The following is a 22,469-nucleotide window of genomic DNA, read 5'->3' as shown; positions in this document are numbered from 1 at the left end:
AGAGCGGCGCAGGATAGACGTGGTTGGAAACGAGGGGAGGCCTATGTTCAGCAGTGGGGATGTAAGGCTGAATGATGATTATAAGTTTTTATTATTACCTCAAATGCGATTAAAATAATAGCAAAGTTCTTTTACCGAATTTCCGGTACTTTTCGCAATCTCGTTTTCCATTTAGGTTCAAATGGCCACTTGGGTGTTACGTAACATTTAGGTAGGGGGAGGGGGCACAGAAAAACGTTACGGTGCGTTACATGGGGGGAGGGGGTCAACAATCTTCAAGAATTGCGTTACGTAATACTTGAAGGCTCCCTTAAGAGCTCTCAGTACATTCTTATCGAGCGGTTTTATTTTGTGCGTTGTGTGAGGAGGCAAACAGATAATTGTCACAAAATGTTTAGTTATCTTCAATTTTGAAATTTTGACGCAAATAGGTATCTTGTGTCATCTATTCATATTTTTTTAGCATCTGCATTAATTTTACATGCTGTACTTTATCGAATACCTTTTCGAAGTCCAGGAGTCATGCAAGTACATCTTTTCTTTTCTATTCTTCTCTTTTGAGAAGAGAAGAACACTCTTAAATTGCAGGTTTTTTGCTAAATTTTACTCTTTTAGATCCTTTATTACAAAATTTGCTGCTTCCTCTTTTAGAATATCCTGCAGTAGTCCGACAAGTACATTCTAAAAACACTTTGAGAAGGAATAAGTTTGGAATGTTATATGGTATAAAATCAAAGATATACAGTTCAAATAATATTTATTAATAAAAAAAAGTAGAAAATCTTAATATCATAAATAACAAACAAGTAATACGTTGTACATCTCAGAAATATGTGGAATTTTCTTTAGTTTTTTAGTAGAAAATATAAAGTTATATACTGAGCTCCGTTCTGATTTAACTATATTTCTCCATACAACCAATAACTATATTAAAATAAACAATCCCGAGTAAAAAATCAACTGTCAGCCTCTTTCACAACCAGAGCCGAAGTCTTATCCCTCATAATCTACATCATCTACAACAGCTAAATATTAAATACACCTTCGACTAAACAACAATGCCTACACAACTCTCTTCACCATATTAAGAGATACAGATGCTATTGGAGCTGCAAAACTACTGAAGCTAAAATTCTGGAAAAATCGAATTCAATTCAGCTTTAAGTAAAATCTTAGTCTTCCGTTTAGTCTTCCGTAGACTTTGGGGGAAGTATAGGGAAGACTCTAATCGCAAAAAACGCTAATATAAACTACTTAGGATCAGTCAGCCCTTCACAATCACAAAAGCTAAGGAGAATACGGTAAAGTTAGGTTAGATACGGTGATCAAGAGTGCATTAGATAATAGCATAACTCAAAGGTTTTAAAACTGTTTGTCCCCATTGTAAATGTAGAGTGCATAACAAAAAAACATATTTGAACTTATCTTCATTAGCTACGATCTCCCTGGTAAACACCCCAACATCCTGAGGCACATCTTTTACTTAGAAAAGTTGCACTTGTCTTTGGGAGGTGACCTAAAAAAATTACCTATTGAAAAGAACGTATTAAATAAAAAATATCTTATTTCTCTTCTTTCATAAACATCCAGGAGGTTACCAAAAAAGACAATCATCTAAAACAAAAAATTCCTAATTTGGAAAATACCTTGGACCTTATCGACGAAAAACAATTAAAATGGTATTAAAGAGACTACGACAAATGGGAAAAGGACAAATATTTGAAGGTGCGCCAGCAGAACTAAAGGAGTTGCCCAGATAGAAAGGGGTATCCTCATAGAAATGTCTCCATCTACCAGTTTTGAATCTATTTCAAATCTTCCATTCTCGATGTACAGATGTGCAAATGCAGCACAATTTCCATATTCTGTGAACTCTAACCATTCAAATGAATATCAGGTAGGTTCATCGATCCAATTGACTTCATCACAACCTCCTTTGTCCACAGTTCCTCCCCCTGAAAATCCTCCTCCGCCATCTCTCCCTTCTACTATGATACAGTCCCATCGAGCATTACTATAAATTTCTTATACTTATGCCAATTTCCATTATAGAATTCAGTTTAGCCAAATGTTTGGCTATCACAAGCAAAATATGTATTAAAGGAGATATGATGGCAATGGTAAGATACTGGGAAAAAAGAAACCATTATCACAAGTGATAGGTACCTCAAAAAAAGGAACTAGATCGTCTAGTCTAAAGCCTTCCTAGACTCAGCTAGGAAAGGTAACTTTAGAAATAGAAAAATATTGTACAAAAACAGACCTTTACGAAGAACATAATCAAACAGAACCAAGCAGATGTAATATGGTTACGATATAGAAATCAAAATATCTTACAAAGTTTGGGATCCTATACCTATGAAATTGAACCATGAATCGTGTATGACTTAGGTAGAGTAGATGCTGATAACCGAAGATAACAAGTCTCAGACTGAAAACAAAATATCACAACTACAACAAACATCCAGTTTGTTGTAGTTGTGAACCTTCCCTATCCAGTTCTGAAATATTTGAATTTAAATGTTCAAGGCATCTGCTGGTAATATTAGATTTTATCCAGATAAAATAATTCATCATTATTTCTGATTCCTTCATACTTCTGAGATTTACCCTACTTAAGTACTCACAGCCAAATAACAATAATGGATAACCCAGCATTAAAAAGTTTCAAATTTTAAAAATAATTGACGCATTAAAGAAAAATTAATGTTATCCATGGCATTCCAGCAGTTTTTCATCGAAAGGTATTCCACAAGTAGTGCCATCATTATTGGTGTAATGAAAACTACACTTAATTTCAAAAATTGACATACTTGGTCTAGTTCTTACAGGTCACAGCAAGTGTTTGGTTAAAAAAAATTTTTGAGGGTGATATCAAATTAAATACCTTACGGATATCAAATTAAATACCTTACGGATATCAAATTTTGTAATCTTCAACTTATGTAGATGTAATTGTGTATACTAAGTTTTTTACACTTTGCACAGATAACACTTATTTTCGACTAGATAACGACTTCCAGGAGCTATAGGAGCTTTGAACTCACTACTTTGGTCAAAAACCATATTAAAAGAAAAGCAAACACAGATATATATTAGCATATTTAAAAGCGTGGTACTGTATGGATGTAAAACCTGGCAACTGAATAAGCGAACAAAACAAAAGTTGCTCGCACTGGAAATGAACTTGTGAATAGGAACACAGGATATTATGAAGAGGAAAATAAACATAATAGAAAAAAACTAAATAAAAACAACTTTGTTGGTATGGACATGTACAGAGAATGGAGGAACATCGACTCCCAAAGCTAGTAATGGAATGGCAACCCCCGAAAAGAAGGAAAAGGGGCAGACCGAAAACTACCCGGAAAAACGGAATCCAGAAAGCAATGTCTGAGAGAGATCTACGACCAGGAGATTGGACAGATCGACGCGGCTGGAAAATAGGAACCGGAAGGCGCAGGACGCTATAAGCCGGTGTTATACCGGGTGTCCACTTATATTTTCCCCCAATTTAACTGCCTATAACTTCTAAACGGCTCAAGATAGAAATATGCGGTTTTCGCTGAAATGTTTTATTTTAGTAAAAGTTTTGTCTGAATGGATTGAACTTTTTATATCGCTTTCAAATACGAAAACAAAAATGGCGGATTTTTGAAAAAAACTTTGTTGATTTTTTTTTAAAGGAACACCCAGTATATTTTTTTGTGAATTGAAAGAAAGGTCCTTCACCTATCCAGCGATATAAAGTTTTTCAAAATCGGTTGTCAAATAACTGAGTAATTAATTTTTAAAATGAGAGGTGCAACATGGATATCGCATAACATAATATCAATTTATGTGATTTCCACATTGCATCTCATTTTAAAAATTAATTGCTCAGTCATTTGACAACCGATTTTAAAATTATTTATATCGCTGAATAGGTAAATAAACGTTTTTTCAAGTTTTTAAGTAAATGACCATTTTTTATAAAGCTTTTAAATAAAAAATGGCGGATTTTTGAGAAAAAAAAGTTGTTGACTTTTTTTATTAAAACACCCAGTATACTTTTTTCTAACTTGAAAAAATGGTCATTTATCTATCCAGCGATATAAAAATTTTTAAAATCGGTGGTCAAATGACTGAGCAATTAATTTTTAAAATGAGCGATGCAATGTGGAAATCGCATACATAACATAATATCAAATTGCTAATATCATGTTATTTAGGTATGTGATATCCACGTTGCACCTCTCATTTTAAAAATTAATTACTCAGTGAGCTGACAACCGATTTTGAAAACTTTATATCGCTGGATAGGTGAATGACCTTTCTTTCAATTTACAGAAAAATATACTGGGTGTTCCATTAAAAAAAAGTCAACAACGTTTTTTTTCAAAAAATTCGCCATTTTTTTTTCGTATTTGAAAGCGATATAAAAAATTCAATCCATTCAGACAAAACTTTTGCTAAAATAAAACATTTAAGCGAAAACCGCATATTTCTATCTTGAGCCGTTTAGAAGTTATAGGCAGTTAAAATGGGGGAAAATATAAGTGGACACCCGGTATTATAAAGGGTGTAACAAAAGTGCAGCTCATAAATAAAAACACATATTCTGCAACCAAAAATAGTTCGATTAAACCTAACTTACCTTAATCCAAATGTGCACCCAAAAAGAGTTACAGGCCTTTGAAGTTACAAAATGAAAATCGATTTTTTTTCAATATATCGAAAACTATTGGGAGATTTTTTATTGAAACTGGACATGCGGCATTCTTATGGCAGGAGTATCTTAGAAAAAAATACCAGTGAAATTTGTACACCCCATAAAATTTTTTTGAGGTTTTGTTCCCTTAACCCCCCCCCAAAACTTTTGTGTACGTTCCAATTAAATTATTGTGATAACGTTAGTTAAACACAATTTTTTTAAAACTTTTTTGCTTCTTATTATTTTTTCGATAAGTCAGTTTTTATCGAGATGCGGCTTCTTTTTTAATATGTTTATATACAAATTTTATGGGGGTTTTGTTCCTTTAACCCCTCCAAATGTTTGTGAACGTTCCCATTAAACTATTATTGTGGTACCATTAGTTAAACACAGCATTTTAAAACTTTTTTGCCTCTTAGTATTTTTTAGATAAGCGACCTTTTATCGAGACGTGGCTTCTTTTTAAAATTATATTTAACATATATGTATTTTCAAAATATACCTAAAAATGTAAATTAAAAAATAAACTTTCAGATATTAACAGGTCTCTCTAATCGTACTTTACCGTACAGTGTGTCAATTTTAAAACTTACAATGGGTTATATCTCTCGAACAAATGTCGATATGGAAAAATGCTTAAAACCGTTTCTAGGATAGTAATGGGGAACTAAAATGACATGAAAGAGAACTCACCCCCATCAACCCCCTAGGCCCCACCCACCACAACCAGAAAAGTTTAAATTGCAAACACCTACTTGTGATACATCATTGAAAAGGCTATAACAAGTGCTATCCAATGGTATAAATAATAATTATACAGGGTGTTAACATCAGCCGGCTTATTATGACTTTTGTATTTTTGTAGTGCTATCTCCCAGACTATACACTTAAGTTGAAAACATCTTTTTTTTTTGGGTTTTATCAGATTCAATAATTTTTGGTTTATTTGAGACTTTTAAATTAATATCATTAGTTTTCACCATTTGTACGATCGGTACTGTCATTCAGCTGTAGTTGTTGTCACGATGGTTTACAGTATACCTGAAAGCGTGGAAATCATTTTCAGATTTGCCTCCCAGAATTAGTGTTATTTACGAGCAGCTCAAATATTTAATGAAAGGCATTTACGACCAAGGCAACCTAGCTCTGGACGAAGATTTGCTGCACTTCCAACAAGATGGAGCACCTCCTCGCTATGCAGCTCCAGTTAAACACTGGTTGGATACTAATTATCCGAACAAATGGATTGGAAGGATAGGTCCTATTGAGTGGCCACCGAGGTCACCAGACTTACCGCCACCTGACTTTTTTCTATGACCTTAACTCAGTTGTTTATAAAACTCAACCTGCGTCAGTTGAAGAATTGCGAGAAAGAATTACTCAAGCATGTCGCGCTATTACTAGAACAATATTTGCCAAAGTTCGTGCAGAATTTGAAAATAATCTGTATTATTGTTTACGAAACAATGTTTACAAACTTTGAACATTTATTGACATTTTTAACAAATTTGTAGTTCAACAAAAACCTCATCAAATTTTCCATTTAAGCCAAAGTTTCACAGTTATTGCTTCACCCTGTATAATTATTATCTATATCATTGGATAGCATTTTTTACAGCCTTTTCAATGATGTATCACAAGTAGGGGTTTGCAATTTAAACTTTTTTGGTTGTGGTGGTTGGCGCCTAGGGGATTGATGGGGGTGAGTTCTCTTTCATGTCATTTTAGTTCCCCCTTACTATCCTAGAAACCGTTTTAAGCATTATTCGATATCAGCATTTGTTCGTGAGATATAACCCATTGTAACTTTTAAAATTGACACACTATATACAAATATGTGGTAGATTCGACAAATATTCAGAATATCTCGATAAACACTGGCTTATCGAAAAAGTATTAAAGAGGCAAAAAAGTTTTAAAAATATTGTGTTTAACTAATGATACTACAATAATAATCTAATTGGAACGTACACAAAAGTTTGAGGGGGGGGGTTCAAAAGAACAAAACCCCCATAAAATCTTTATGGGGTGCACTATGATTTTTTTTAAGATGTTCCTACCATAAGAATGCGATATGTCCATTTTCGATAAAAAATCTCTAATAGTTTTCGATATATTGAAAAAAATTGATTTTCATTTTACAACTTCAAAGGGCTGTAACTTTTTTATGTGCACATTTGTACTAAGGTAAGTTAGGTTCAATCGAACTATTTTTGGTCCTTAATATGTGATTAAATTTATGACCTCCATTTTTGTTACGCCCTGTATAATGACTTATGGGCTCATCCTATCTCCATTATTAGCTGATAGCTCCATGGAGGACTTCGAACACAACACAGTACACAAACAAGACAAACAACCCTCAGTATGGTGGAGATATTATATTATACATATTATATAGATATAGATGATGTGTCGTCCTCCATCTGGTCCCACAGACCAAAGGCGTTGAATAAATTTTTCGATGGACATCAACAATAAAGAAGAATCCATAAAATTCAAATTCACAATGGAACAAGAAAGTAATAATTAACTTCCTTTTCTAGATGCAATAATTATTACAAAAGAAAATACAGGATATGCAACTTAAGTTTACAGAAAACCAATACACACCAACATATATTTAAATTACCATTCCAATCACAACGTCATCAAAAAAGGAATTATCAAAACCGTACAGGATAGAGCCCGAAGCACCTGCTCCAATCAAAATGCATTTCAGGAAGAAAAAAACCTGCTAACGAAGGTTTTGACCAAAAACGACTACCCGTTGTCATTTATAATAACCAGGAATTCCACGAGATTGAAGAAAATAAACAAAAAAAAAACACCACACGTAATCCAGAGACAATCACAAGAAGGGAGGCAAAGATACCGTATGAAACAATACCGTATGAAAAGGGCTTGTCAGGAAAATTGAAAATGATAAGAAAAATAAAAGTACAACATCGCACTTGTTTTTATATCACTACCAAAGAAAAAAGAAACTCCAAGAAATGTGAAGATTATAGGATTATTAGCCTGATGAATCATATGCTGAAGCTTTTCCTACGAATAATACACAATAGAGTATAGAATAAACTAGCCAGGCGTGGCCAAGCTCCTTGATAGTCTGAGCCATTTTTCAAAATTAAAAATTTTTCGCGAGCCACAATTCGCAAATCACCTGTCAGCTCAGATGATATTTTACTTATTACATATTCTAAGCACCTTCTAAGGCCACAGTGAATTGCAACGGTGATAAAGGGTCTTCTTTTCTAAGTCCTGATGTTACACTTAAGGTACGATTCCGACACGGACGGCAGACGGCAGTAACAGTTGTTACCATGGCATACGTATTTACGGAATCGTACCTTAAAGGTACGATTCCGACATCGACTGCAGGCGGCAGACGGCAACTACAAACGGCAGTTGCAGTTGTCGCCGTGACAGACGTCACTACACTATTCATTTGTATGAGATTGATTCCGACATCTAACTGCAATTGCTGTCCTACAGAACGTCAGTTGCTAATAATTATACAAATTAATAGTGCAAAGTTAATACGTATGTCATGGTAACAACTGTAACTGGTAACATCTGACGTCCGCAGTCGGTATCGTGCTTTAAAGGTACGATTATATCGTAGATACCTTAAAGATACCTTAGCCTTTTACATATATTTGTTTCAGAGAGCCACAAATTTTCCTTCAAAGAGCCAGATGTGGTTCGGGAGCCACAGTTTGGCCACCCCTAAACTAGACACTGGTCAAACTCAATTTGGTTTTAAGAATGGCTTCGGAATAAGAGAAGCACTTTCTTCAATACGTGTGCTAGTTGAAAGATGTAGAGATGTCGATTCTGATGTATACCTGTGTTTTATAGACTTTCAGAATGCTTTTGACCTGGTGAAACATGATAAACTAATGGATATTTTAAGGTCATGTAATATCGACGATAAAGACTTAAGGATCATTTCAAACCTCTATCAAGAACAAAAGGCTAAAATCAGAATAAAAAGCAAAACATCTGGAAAAATCAATATCGAGAAGGGAGTAAGACAGAGATGTGTCCTGTTACCTTTGCTACAAAAAACGTTTACTCTCGAGTAGATATTTAAGAAAGCTTTGGAAGGCACTTCGGATGGTATAATTATAAACGGGCAATGTATAAAAAAATATCCTACGATACGCTGATGTCACGGTCATTCTGGCAGATAATGCTGAAGCACTGCCACGCCTAATAAATCGAGTAACGACAGCCTGTAGATAATTTGGAAATTGTAAATTGAATATAAAGACAAAAACGACGGTCATCAGCAAGCACCAAAACAGAAGGGCGAAGGTCAATGTCGACGGGAAAGATCTGGAAAGAGTAACAAGAATACCGTACCTTGGAAGTAACCTTGATGAAACTTGGGACTACTCACTAGAGATAAGAACACATCTGGAAAAGACACGTACAGTGTTTTACAAAATGCAAAAATTCTATGCAACCGCCAGCTGTATATCTCATTCAGAACTAGAATACATAACTGCTGTTTTCTACACCTTGCTATATGGTGTTGAAACCTGGAGAATGACAGAAGCAACACAAAAAAACCATACACTCGAACTCTGGTGTTACCGTAAAATGCTCAGAATATCCTAGAAGAACCATACAACAAATGCGGAAGTCTTGCGGAGGATTAATAAGGAAAGAGAGCTTATTTTTATAATGGAAGAAAGGAAAACACAATATTTTGGTCACATCGTAAGAAATCAAAGGTACGAACTGCTCCAACGTATAATCGAAGACAAAATCAATAGCAAAAGGGGACCAGGAAGAAGACGCAACTCTTGGCTTAAAACCCTACGAAAATGGACGAATATGATCTCCATAGAACTATTCAGTCCAGTCAAAAACCAAACACAACAACATACAAGAAAGATCCAAAAACTGCATCTATAAATACCCCGCGAATGCAACAATTTCGGGAAATTTCGAGTCGGGAAATCCCAGATATGCAAACAAGCCTGTACAGAGTACAATGGAAAGTTGCATCCATATTCACGAAACAAACGAAGAACACTCGAAGAAGAAAAATGCATAGCAAATCCATCAGCAGCATGCACCAGGCTTTGGTTGCAATACTAGAAGAGTCAACAACAAGAACATACCAACAATAGCGGAGTAAAGGAATTCGAAGAACGAATAATCGACAATATCATACATAATAGGTACCTACAACCTACACGAATACACATCTATGTATAAGAATAAAAAAAAACTTAATTTACCCAGTTTCATCTACGATACAGGTTACACAAACAAATTGACATAAAAATAACACACACAAAAAGTCATATATACGCTAGTCGCTAGTCAATGGGAGCAAGAATAGGATATTACCTCCGAATTCTATCCTACTGCATGGATTTTAATGACATTTTGGACCTAGCCTCTACTTATCTCCTAATTCAAAGTCTACCCTATGCCTATGTGCGCTTTTGTGTTGGGGGTGGTTATTACCTCTTCTCGGGGGTGGAAAATTTTTTGGTTAAAATAACCACAAAAGTGGCTAGAAAACCTAATTCTAAGTAAAAACTGTTCTATGATTATTATTTATCTACTCTGTGTCATATTAAGTATAAGTGTTTAGTTTGTGAAAACTTTCATTATAGATAGCAGTGCGTGAAGGGTTTAAAGTGTGCGTGAAGTAACAATGTATTTTAAATGGGATTTACTTTTTCGCACTGTTTTTGACACACTTTAATATAATCAAATATCCTTAACTTTCGCGTTGTCATGGTGATGACAATATGAGCAATAAATAATTACAACAAAACTTTTGACAGTTTTGTGTTTAGAAAGTATGTAGTTAGAATTTTTAAATGTCAAAATTCTAAAAATTTTAGAATAGAAATGAATTCCAGCGACGAAGAGTTACAGTTTTTTTATTTGTTTATCGTAGATAAAATATTGTATGAAACTGTGTGTGAAATACTTTTTGCAAACGCACGCGATGTTTAGAGCACGAGCGACAACGGAGCGAGTTACTTCACGAACTGTTTCATAAATAACTATTTTTGAAAACTCAATACTTCTCGAGTTATTCGTGGTTGAAAACTTGCCATTTTCATTGAAACATAATACCTTTTCGAACGGTTTTTTTGCGAATACCTTAGAAACTGTGCATCTAACTAGAAAAACTATATAAAACATTTTTGTAGCTTATAAAAAACAAAGAGATTCGTTCCTTCATAAATCTTCTAGTTATAATATAAAAAGAGATATGGTAGGTGAAAAGAATTTGTTTTTTTGGTGCATGCTCAAATTGGTGTATTCAACTTGAAATAACAGAGAAACGGTCAATTTTAGGTGTATAATGCTGTTAATACCTTTTGTAGTGCTTGAAAAGACCTTTAAAATGAGCAATATTAAAGGTCGATTACGTTCAAACTAAAATGCTGAAAAAAATTGGCGACTAATGTATTTTAAGAAAAAATGAGAAGTGTATTTAACCCCTCATCCATCGGAATTTAAATGAATCGATTTCCTTCTACAATACCTTTTATTATAGTGTTACTTCTATGTTCAAAAAGTCGAACGGGTATAAAATAAATGGTTTTTGAAAAAAATAAGATCAAATTATAGAGCGCATTTTTAAATTTTCTTAAAAATTTCATTTTCTCTCGATGTAACCTGAAAAATATAAGAGATACAGTAATGAAAAATAAAACAAACTTTTTATCTAAAAAAACCCTACATTTTTGTGTGGTACTTTTTTTCGTATATCTTACCATTTTCGAGTTACATGGAGAAAAACGAAGATTTTTAAGTAAATTTGAAAATGCGCTCTATAATCTGATCTTATTTTTTTCAAAAACCATTCATTTTAAACCCGTCCAACTTTTTGAACATAGAAATAACACTGTAAAAAAAGTATTGTAGAAGAAAATCGATTCATTTAAATTCCGATGGATGGGGGGTTAAGTATACTTCTCAGTTTTTCTTAAAATACATTAGTCGCCAATTTTTTTCAGCATATCTCGCTTAGTTTGAATGTAATCGAAATTTAATATTTCTCATTTTAAAGGTCTTTTCAAGCACTACAAAAGGTATTACTATCATTATACACCTAAAATCGACCGTTTCTCTGTCATTTCAAGTTGACTACACCGATTTGAGCATGCACCAAAAAAACAACTCGTCTCACCTACCATATCCCTTTTTATATTATAACTAGAAGACTTATGAAGGAACGAATCTCTTGGTTTTATTAGCTACAAAAATATTTTATATAGTTTTTTTCGTTAGATGCATAGTTTTTAGGGTATTCCCAAAAAACCATTCGCAAAGGTGTCATTCTTCAATTAAAATGATTCAAAATAAAAAATATTAAGTATTAAAAAAAATATAGAACATGTTTTGCTTAGAATTAGGTTCTATAGCCACTTCCGTGGCTATTTTAACAAAAAATTTTCCACCCCCGAGAAGGGGTGGGAACCACCCCCAAGTAAAAAGCGCACATCGGCATAGGGTAGACTTTGTTTCTTGAGCTATTTCCTACTTACTGTGAAAATATCAAGTAAATGGATGTAGTAGGATGGAATTCGGAGCCAAATACTCTCATTGACTGCCCTAATAATTTGATATCCTACGCATTCAGCATATATGGGAAAATATTAGTATATGAATGAATCTTCTATTTTCGCATGGGGTAGCCATTATAACAATAATTTACAATAGACACATAGTATCTTAAGACAAGTATTTGAATACATAGTATATCAATAAAATACCATCATCGGTATAAAAAAACAATATGCTAAATTTTGAAAAAGTCTAAAGATACTTATAAAAAAAATATGAAATAGCTTATAAACTACATGGTCGTACTTAAGTCTCTTATGAATGAACCTTCTATTAACTAAGATCACAAACTCATTTTTTACATTATTGTACATATATTTACATCAATACTCAACTAGAACAACGACAAAACACTTAGATAATTTACATAGGTACATCACGTTATATATTTTTATATCAAAGCATCAAATAATCAATAAACTACACATATTTTCCTACACTCTACCAAAAGGGCTGATGTAAAAAAAGTTTATGCAGATACTGATGATTCCCACCTTCTCACTGTGGTAGTCTTATCCATATCAACATTAATTTTATCAATAATCTACAGTGCACAGATTCTAAATGTGCCGGTGGGGGATGTCGTATTAGTTGATAGGATGGCGATTGAAATTTGAACCATTAAATTTTGCTAAATGTTGCACAATGGTCAACAAAATGAATCACTATTCTATTAATCAAGTTACACCTACGCAATAGGTTTGTTACTTATTCCCTCTGTCCCTATTAAGTGTTATCTTTAATTGGTAAAATTCGCAAGGTTAAGTTAAAGAGTCACCGTCTAGAGTATAACGCTGAAAAGTGCTCACTATAAAGAGAGGACGATATCGGTATTATAGATAAAGAATTAATACATTGTCCATATGACGAACCAAACAACGTTTAGTATTTTCATCGTTATACGCTGTGAGCTTCGCTGGTGTCGCTCCTAGCGGATTACTAATCAACTTTCACTGGTAATTTTTAAATTTATTATTTAATTGTTATCGCTTAATATTTACAACGCAAAAACGTAATTAAATTATAATCGATTTTTTTAAGATTTTGCTAATCATTTTGACGTTCTATTGATAAAATATGAATTTCTTACTTCGGATACTTTCACAATTATCGTGTAGATGGCGGTAAGATTAATATATTAATTTATAATTAGATATTACCGAACATTAAAAAAACTTAAATTCAGTATTTAAAACGTAAGTATATTTAAGGTAAAAATATATAACACAGCTTTGACAAACTAATATTTTTTATAATTAATGTTTTTAATTTTAATTTTAAAGTAATCACTTTGACATTTATGTCAAATTTCCAGTAATCGTTTACAGACTTGTCACTACTGGCGCTCGAGAATTTGTAATTATCCCTTCTACGTACGAGCTCACAGCGTATAGATTAATTATCGTTATATAGGGAATCGTTATAAAGAGAGACTACTGTATTTCGAATACTTTCTCTCTCATACACCGACTATAATACTGCGCAGAGACGCCATCCCCCACCGGTACCTTTAGAATCTGTGCACTGTACTTGTCTGTATCTACAGCGCGTCTACTTAAGTTGGAGACATATGGGAAACTTTTTTATTATTAATTTTACGAAAAAAGTTATTCTTCATAAAAAGTTCTGCATGCTCTAAAACCTAAGATTCAATCATTAAATATCAAATTTTATCAATATTATACGAGTTATGTCAAAAAATATGAATTTCGTTCAAGGGTAAAGTACATTTATTTCACTGAATATTGAAAATTCTTATTATGGAAAGTTATTTGGAATTAAAAACTAAGACCAAATATGCATTTATATGCTTCTAATTGAAAAAAAAATATTTTCCAAACTTTTCTCAAATTTATGGATACTAACTTCGCTTTTATTTATTATACATAAGATAACTCTTTTATTAATACTTTTAGGAAAAAAAGGTATTCTTTATAAAAATCTCTGTATGTCCTAAACCCGAAGATGCAATCATCAGATATCACATTTTATTAATTTTATTCGAGATATGTCAAAAAATATGAATTTCACTCAGGAGTACAGTACCTTTATTTGTCACAATATTGAAAATTGTTATTACAAAAAGTTGTTTAGAATAATTAAAAACAATGTTTCAATATGAAATTACATCCTTCTATTTGAAATATTGTGAAATATAAAGGTACATACTATACTCATGAGCGAAATTCATATTTTTTGACACACCTCGTATAAAATTAAAAAATGTTGATATATTATGGTTGTATCTTAGTTTTTAGACCATGCAGAGCTTTTTATGAAGTATTATATTTTGTAATAAATAAAAACGATGTTGGGTATTCATAAATTTGAGAAAAATTTGCGAATTTTTTTTTCAATGAGAAGCATGTATGTAATTGCGTATTTGATCTTAGTTTTTAATTCCAAACAACTTTCCATAATAAGAATTTTCGATATTCATAGAAATAAAGATACTTTACCTTTGAACGAAATTCATATTTTTTGACATACCTCGTTTAATATTGATAAAATTTGATATCTAACGATTGAATCTTAGGTTTTAGAGCATGCAGAACTTTTTATGAAGAATAACTTTTTTTCGTAAAATTAATAATAAAAAAGTTTCCCATATGTTTCCAACTTAAGTAGGCACGCTGTACCTATATGTAGGTACTTAGTAACAGCTTTATATCTTGTGGGAAATATTTTTTGTGAAAAATAAAGCACATTTTATAAAAAATATAAAACATAATCAGTTTTCAAAATATTTTTTAATTAAAACAGATATTTTGAATAACGGTTGGCCCATGCTAGTTTCTTAATATTATTCTGAAGCTATTTTCTTGAGATATTTTGATATACATAATTTACTATTTTTTATTGGGAATTGACCACAATTTTAGTTTAAAATATGCTTATATTGTATTTTTTTATACCTAAACTAGGTAATTTGAGATCTATTTTATCTAGAACCAAACATAACAACGAACAAGAACAAAAAATTTTATTTGTGAAATACCTTGTGAATGCGAAAATTTTTATTTAGGTGAAACATTAATCCCTGGTAGCACCAACAAATATTAAGCTTAGCCCATCTGTAAGTCTCACTTACGTTGCACCATAATTTTCGATTTTTATCTAATCAAACCACGTGGCAATCCATTGTAGTAAGCTGAAAATTGATTTAAGACTTAATGATGCAACGCGTATGTTTCGTAAGCTGAGCTTAAGGCACGTGTTAAGTTTAAGATCTGTTGGTAGTTGGTGCAACCAGGAATAAGACCATTAAATGTTAGAATAAGTATCTTACCAAGAATAGATAATTTGATAGATCTCAAAGATGTAAACATGCAAATTGTTCTATGGAAAGATTTATGTATAGTCCTGGAAGAAACAGATGGTAAAACGAGAAAAATCAAAAAAGCCGCTATCATTACGTAAATGAAACCAATTGCGTCGCAAATTCCTCGGCAGAATGGAATAGACTCTGGCTATCAATATTAAAATAGGAAATTAATAGACAGAAAATACCATTATTAGTAATTATGTAGATTTGATGTTAATATTGAGAGTAAACTAAATGTATCTAAGGTCAGATACTTATCATCGAGTGATAGTGTCACGAGGTTTTTCCCAATGATTTACTATGTGATCACTAACAGGGGAATTTTACTGTCATCATTGCATGCGGTTGTCTTTTTAAAGACATATTACATGCTATGATTTTTCTAATCGCTATCCTTAATTTGAAAGTTGTTTTCATGTAATCGAATGTACTATCCTCCTATAAGGTTGTGCAAGGTTGCAACTCAAAATATTAACAATATGAATTTAAAGTAATTAACTTTAAAATACAGAGTGAGTCTGTAATTTGGAATAAATTCAATATCTCAAATACTACTCGTTTTTTTGAAAATAGTATTTCAAATTCTCCTTTTTGACATACAATAATAATGTATACAGGGTGTCCCAATTTAGAGATATGACATCATCGTTGATGTTCTTAAATGGCAACACTGTCATTTTAATAGCTATTTTGATAGGGTGTGTAAATTTATACATAACTGCAAAATTTCAAACTTTTATTGCCTACCATTTACAAGATAATAAAAAATAACAAAGTTATGAAAAACAAGTAATCAAATTATAATTGAATTTAATTATTTCAATTAAGGAAATGCTCATAATGTTGCCCTCAATTACTGTCAAATAGTCAATGGGCAACATTATGAGCATCCCCTTAAATGAAATAATAAAATTCAATTATTATTTGGTTAATTGTTTTTCATAACTTTGTTATTTTTTATTATCTTGTAAATGGAAGGGAATAAAAATTTGATGCAGTTATGTATAATAACTTTATACAACCTATCAAAATAGCTATCAAAATTACAGTTGTCATTTAAGAATATCAACGATGACATCATACGTTATTGTTGTATGTCAAAAAGGACAATTTGAAATACTAATCGACGGGTCTGAGCATTTTTCAAAAAAAAACGATTAGTATTTAAGATATTGAATTTATTCCAAATTACAGACTCACTCGTAATATATCTGTGAATCTGAAATAATAGGTGAATATCAGGGAGGGTATAGAATAGGCAGATCTACTCGTACAATTTATCAGATTTTTACAATAAAACGAAAATTGAACAACAGCCACGAACAAAAACTAGGTTTACACATTACATAATATGTTTACTAGACTTTAAGCAGGCATACGACTCAATCGATAGAGAAAAACTATACGAAGCGATGAATCTGTTAAAAGTACCTACCTACCAAACTCATTAGATTAGTGAAAATTACCAATTACCTTAAAAGAAACATTAAAAAAAGTGATCTTGGAAGGAAGTTTATCAGAGTCTTTTACGGTAAGGAAGTGATTAAGACAAGGAGATCCACTGTCCCCAACTTTATTTAAACTTATTCTAGAAGCTATTCTTCGACAAAGTGGTGTATAGTTGGAAAAATGAAAGAATACTCATGAACGAACATATAAAACACGCTGTATTTTCCTGTCACAAAGAAAATTGCAAAGCGCAAGTACATGTAATAATAATTATTACATGTACTTGCGCTGGCCAATTTTTTGTATGACACGGTTACAGGAAAATACAGCGTGTTTTATACAGTGAGCACGTAAAGGTTGGAATAAATTCATTTTCTCGAGAATGGACGATTTTGGAAAAAAATCCTGAAACAGGTCAATTTTTATTTTTAAATTGCAACTTTTTTGTATATATATCATACTAACGACGTCACCCATCTGGGCGTGATGACGTCATCGATGATTTTTTTAAATAGGATTAGGGATTGTTTGATAGCTCATTTGAAAGGTAATTTAATTCTCTATTCAGTAATATAAACATTTACATAATTATTTATACAGGGTGTCTAAAATTTTTTTTAAATTAAGTTAATTGAGATAAAAAGAAGAATGCATGTGATGTATTTAGTCCAAAATACATTTTACTGCTCTCAGGAAACAGAAAAAAATGTGTATTTGAAAAATATTCATCACTTTTCGCTTAAATTAAATGTTCAATCTGTCAAGAGGAAGGTGTCAAATAAACATCATTTCCTGTTTTCTGATAGCAGTAAAATGTATTTTGAGTTAAATAAATTACACACATTCTTCTATTTATGTCAATAAATTCAATTTAAAATTTTTTTTTGGACACCCTGTATAAACAATTATGTTAATGTTTATATTACTGAATAGAGAATTGAATTACCTTTCAAATGAGCTATCACACGACCCCTATTCTCATTTAAAAAAAATTATAGATGACGTCATCACGCCCAGATGGGTGACGTCACTAGTATGATACATATGTCAAAAAATGGCAATTTAAAAATAAAAATTGACCTGTTTCAGGATTTTTTTTAAAGTCGTCAATTCTCGAGAAAATGAATTTATTCCAACCTTTACGTGCTCACTGTATGTTCGTTTAGGGGTATTCTTTCATTTTTCCTACTGGAGAATATTGTTTTGAAAAAGTGGATCAATATTAATACCTCGTGTGACGATTACAAATAGAGCCGAAGAAGATGCTGAAATAGAAAAAGGTATTACTAAATGAAGTAAAGCTATAGTAGCACTAAAAAATGATCAAATTTAAGTTAATATCCAGGAATACGAAAATCAGAATATACAAAACGATTGTGCAACCTTCGGTTATGTATGGCCGCAAAACTTGAATGTCAAGTCAGAAAAATAAACAGAAATTGGAACAATAGGAGAGAAAGATACTACGCAAGATATATGGAGGGACAAAGAACATTGACGGCGTACGAAGACGAACAAATAAGGAAGTAATGGAGCTCTACAACCAACCAAGCATAATACAAAAAGTAAAAGCACAAAGAGCACGTTGGATGGGAGATGTTTACAGTATTTCCACAAACAGACCTGCAAAAAAAGTATTAACAGGAAAAGTGGCAGACGAGGACGACCAAAAAAGAAGTGGTTAGAAAGAGGTTAAAACCTTCTTCTTCTCACAGTGCCCTCTCCTCAATGGAGGTTGGCTACTACAATTGTAAACTCTACTCTGTCTTCAGCTGTTCTTTAAGCTGTTCTTTAGCTGTTCAAAGTTTAGCCCTATCCGTTGTCGGACATTTTTAAGCTACGATAGTCTTTTCCTTCCTAGTCCTCTCTTTCTCTCGATCTTTCCTTTCACTATAAAGTTGAGGATAATGGTACTTATTATCAGTATGTGGCCTAAATAGGTATGATGTTTTTCTAACTTTCACTGTGTTGAAAAGTTCTCTTTCCTTGCCTATTCTATGTACACCAGGGAAATAAGGTAAAAATATACCATGTTCGGGACACTTGAGCAGCCAGATTGCAAATGGGTGTTTTGGGTACTATATACCTAGTGTGACCAAATAGTCCGAAAAATCCAGGACATGGCCCGAATTACACAGTCATGTCCCGACGTCCCCGACAAGGCTTCCGGGTCATCCGAATTTTCAACGTTTTGGTAAAATTCTATTTTGAAATTTTGAATACGTTATTCTTTTATTTATTCACATCAAATTGAACTGATGGGGACGAAAACTTAGTTGATTTTCTAATTTTCTCTTTTTTTGAGAGCGATTGCCGGAGTGGAAGTCGAAACGTCAAAAACTAACAAAACTGTAATTACCATTACAATCAATAAATTGTGACTTAATCCCATCAAAAATAACATCGTCAGCATTAAATAACCACTAAAAACTTCTATATTTAAAAAATGGCCCGATTTTCATTAAAAAGTCCCGGATTTGAGGTATTTTTTTCAGCCTTGTCCCGAATTCAACTGAATTAGAGTTGATCACACTATATATACCTAATACATTAAAAATATAAAAATGCCCGTCACAGTTCGGACGAGAATTTTAGTTATTAACAAATAAGTGTCAAAAATGGCAGTTTTTTCGTTTAATTCGCCACAGGTAAAAATAGGGTAACTAAATATCTTGTTTATAGTATCCTTCTTTTAGAAGATGAGCAAAGGTTTAAAATGGCGGTTTTTAAATTTTGGTCCGATCATTTGTTGCCTCAGAAATTTTAAAATAAAACTAAAATTTCGGAAATAAAAAATTTGCTATAACTTTTGCGAAGATGACCTTAAGACTTTCATATTACCAAGAAAAGTTGAATCAAACAGTCCATATAATGCACAAAAAAATTTAAGACGATTCGTCAATTAGTTTAAATTTTATTCAATTTGTTTATCTCAAAGAGCTTTTTTTGCAATAGTATTGTTCAGAAAATAATATGGACATGACAATTCTGTTGAAACCGTGTGAAAGAAGAATAGTTATTTTTTCAAAGTATATAAAAAAACCATTAAAAAATAATTCTTATCCTTCCGAAAACATTTTACTAAAGTATGTAGAGTAATTTTTGGCTTATAAATAAATTGAAAAACTCTATTAATATTGACTCTAGACTAAAACTACTTTGGGATTTGAAAAGCTGGTATTTTTATACAAAATTTCCCAAAAAAAACTTTTTGCCTAGGTTAATTACAAAGTTAGCCACTTTTTTTATTTAATTCACAGCTATATTGTTTATAACAATTAAGCAACCTTACTGGCGCCACTTTGAAGTTCAAGGTATATAATTTATGTGTAAAAGTTTGAGTAAACTTTGAACTTCAACAAAGTGGTTAATAAAGCTTTAAAAATTACGTCCTAACGGAATCGATTCGTGGTCGGTGGAGGGGAATTATTAAAATCCGTGCACTCAAAAAATTAAATTGATTCTTCAAAAATATGCTGCGATTAATATCTACGGAGCTTATTGATGGATTTTGACCATAATTTTTTTAATTTGTATGTACTCGTAGTCTTGTAGAGTACGTTATGTACACATATCCCCACCTGACATTACAAAATGTTAGGGGGAAAACCACTTATCACTCAGGGATATGAAAAATAGATTACGACCGATTCCAAGGTCTACCGAATATACATATATAACTTCATAAAAATCGGTCAAGCGGTCTCGGAGGAGTACTGCAACTAACACTGTGACAGGAGAATTTTATAGATGTAAATAATATAGATGGCTATTAAAAAATTAGGGTTGGTGATAGAAGAGTGAAAATTAAGGGTTGTATGTATTTTTAATTATACACCATACAAAATTAAGGTAGATAATTTTGTCAAAAGAATTTAAAAAAATGTCAGGGGGGCAACCCCCCTTATAATTTATGGGTATGAAAAATAGATTAAAACCTATTTTCAGTCCTATAGGATATACGTGCAAAATTTCATAAAATTCGGTAAAGCCGTTTCGGAGGAGTATGGTAACTAATACTCTTATATGAGAATTTTATGTATGTATATAGAAGGAACTGTGAATTAAATAATAAAAACGGATAACTTTGACTGCAATTAACCTAGGACAAATTTTTTTTTGGAAATTCGTGTAAAAATACCAGCTTTTGAAATCCCAAAGTAGATTTACTCTATAGTCAATATTAACAAACTATTCAAATGGTTTTTAAGCCAAAAATGACTCTACTTTAGTAAAATGTTTTCGGGATGATAACAATGACTTTTTATTAATTTTTTTAAATGCTTTGAAAATAAAAGTGTTCTTCTTTTATGTGATTTCCACATAATTGCTGTATCATTATTATTTTCTGAACAATAACATTGCAAAAAAAGTTCTTTGGAATAAACAAATTGAATAAAATTTAAACTAATTGACGAATCGCCTTGAAATTTTTTGTGCACAATACATACTGGTTGTCTCAACCTTTCATATAATATCAAAGTCTTAAGTTAATTTTCGCAAAAGTTATAGCAAATTTTTTATTTTCGAAATTTTAGTTTTATTTGGCAATTAGCGAAGCAACAAATGATCATACCAAAATTCGAAAACTGTCATTTTGAACCTTTGCTCATCTATTAAAATATGAATACTCTAAATAATATATTAGTCCTGTCGCCAGGGGGGTACAACGGCCTCCTTTATTCGGATGGACTTACCCAAGTTTTTTTTTATGTATTTTGGCCCGTAGAACACGAATTTTTTGGGTAACAGTTGATCCGGATGTCGATAAGGTTGTTATAAACAAAGAAGTTGAGGAACTACATAACAGCGGTTTCTCGCAAAACAAAACATTGTTTGGTATTTTTTGGGCCATTCTAACCAAAAAATGTTCCTACAAGTCAACGCGGTTGAACTTTCAAAAAATCGAAAAATTGCAATTTTTGAACCCGAATACCTTGATTAAAAAATAAAATAGCAATTCTGCTTACCGCATTTGAAAGTTTAAGTCAAATTATATCGGTTTTGAATATTTACATTGCTAAAAATTGATTTTTTTTATTGTTAAAAAAAGCTATAAACATATAGTGTTTCCCGTGCCTAATACATGCGTTTTAATGAATGCTACGTAGAAATAGCCTCGCTTGGACTTGTACCTACTCTACCTACTCATTCGATTTTAAATGAGAAATCATTGAAAACATCACTCAAGCACTAGGTGTTTATACCTTTTTGTAACAATAAAATAATAAATTTTTAGCAATGCAAATAATTAAAACCGATACAATTTGACTTGAACTTTCAAATGCGGTAAGCAGAATTGCTATTTTATTTTTTAATCAAAAGTTATTCGGGTTCAAATATTGCAATTTTTCGATTTTTTAAAAGTTCAACCGCGTTTATCTCGAA

The 22,469-nt window shown here is 32.0% G+C and overlaps 1 protein-coding gene across 1 annotated transcript in view; it reads right to left on the bottom strand.

The window, feature by feature from the left end:
* Positions 1 to 740: 740 nt before the first annotated feature.
* The window catches only part of LOC114336918 (protein PF3D7_1417600-like), a 173,954-nt gene continuing 152,225 nt past the window's right edge, over positions 741 to 22,469 (bottom strand). Inside the window, exon 6 of the mRNA XM_050641954.1 lies at positions 741 to 1,516. Within this exon, the coding sequence (XP_050497911.1) occupies positions 1,431 to 1,516 (86 nt within the window). The 3' untranslated portion in view covers positions 741 to 1,430. The remainder of the gene's footprint in view (positions 1,517 to 22,469) is intronic.

Source organism: Diabrotica virgifera, chromosome 1 (genome assembly GCF_917563875.1).
Source record: "Diabrotica virgifera virgifera chromosome 1, PGI_DIABVI_V3a".
Taxonomy (NCBI): domain Eukaryota; kingdom Metazoa; phylum Arthropoda; class Insecta; order Coleoptera; family Chrysomelidae; genus Diabrotica; species Diabrotica virgifera.
The sequence above is the reverse complement of the archived record's forward strand: the minus strand, read 5'-3'. Positions and strand labels throughout refer to the sequence as shown.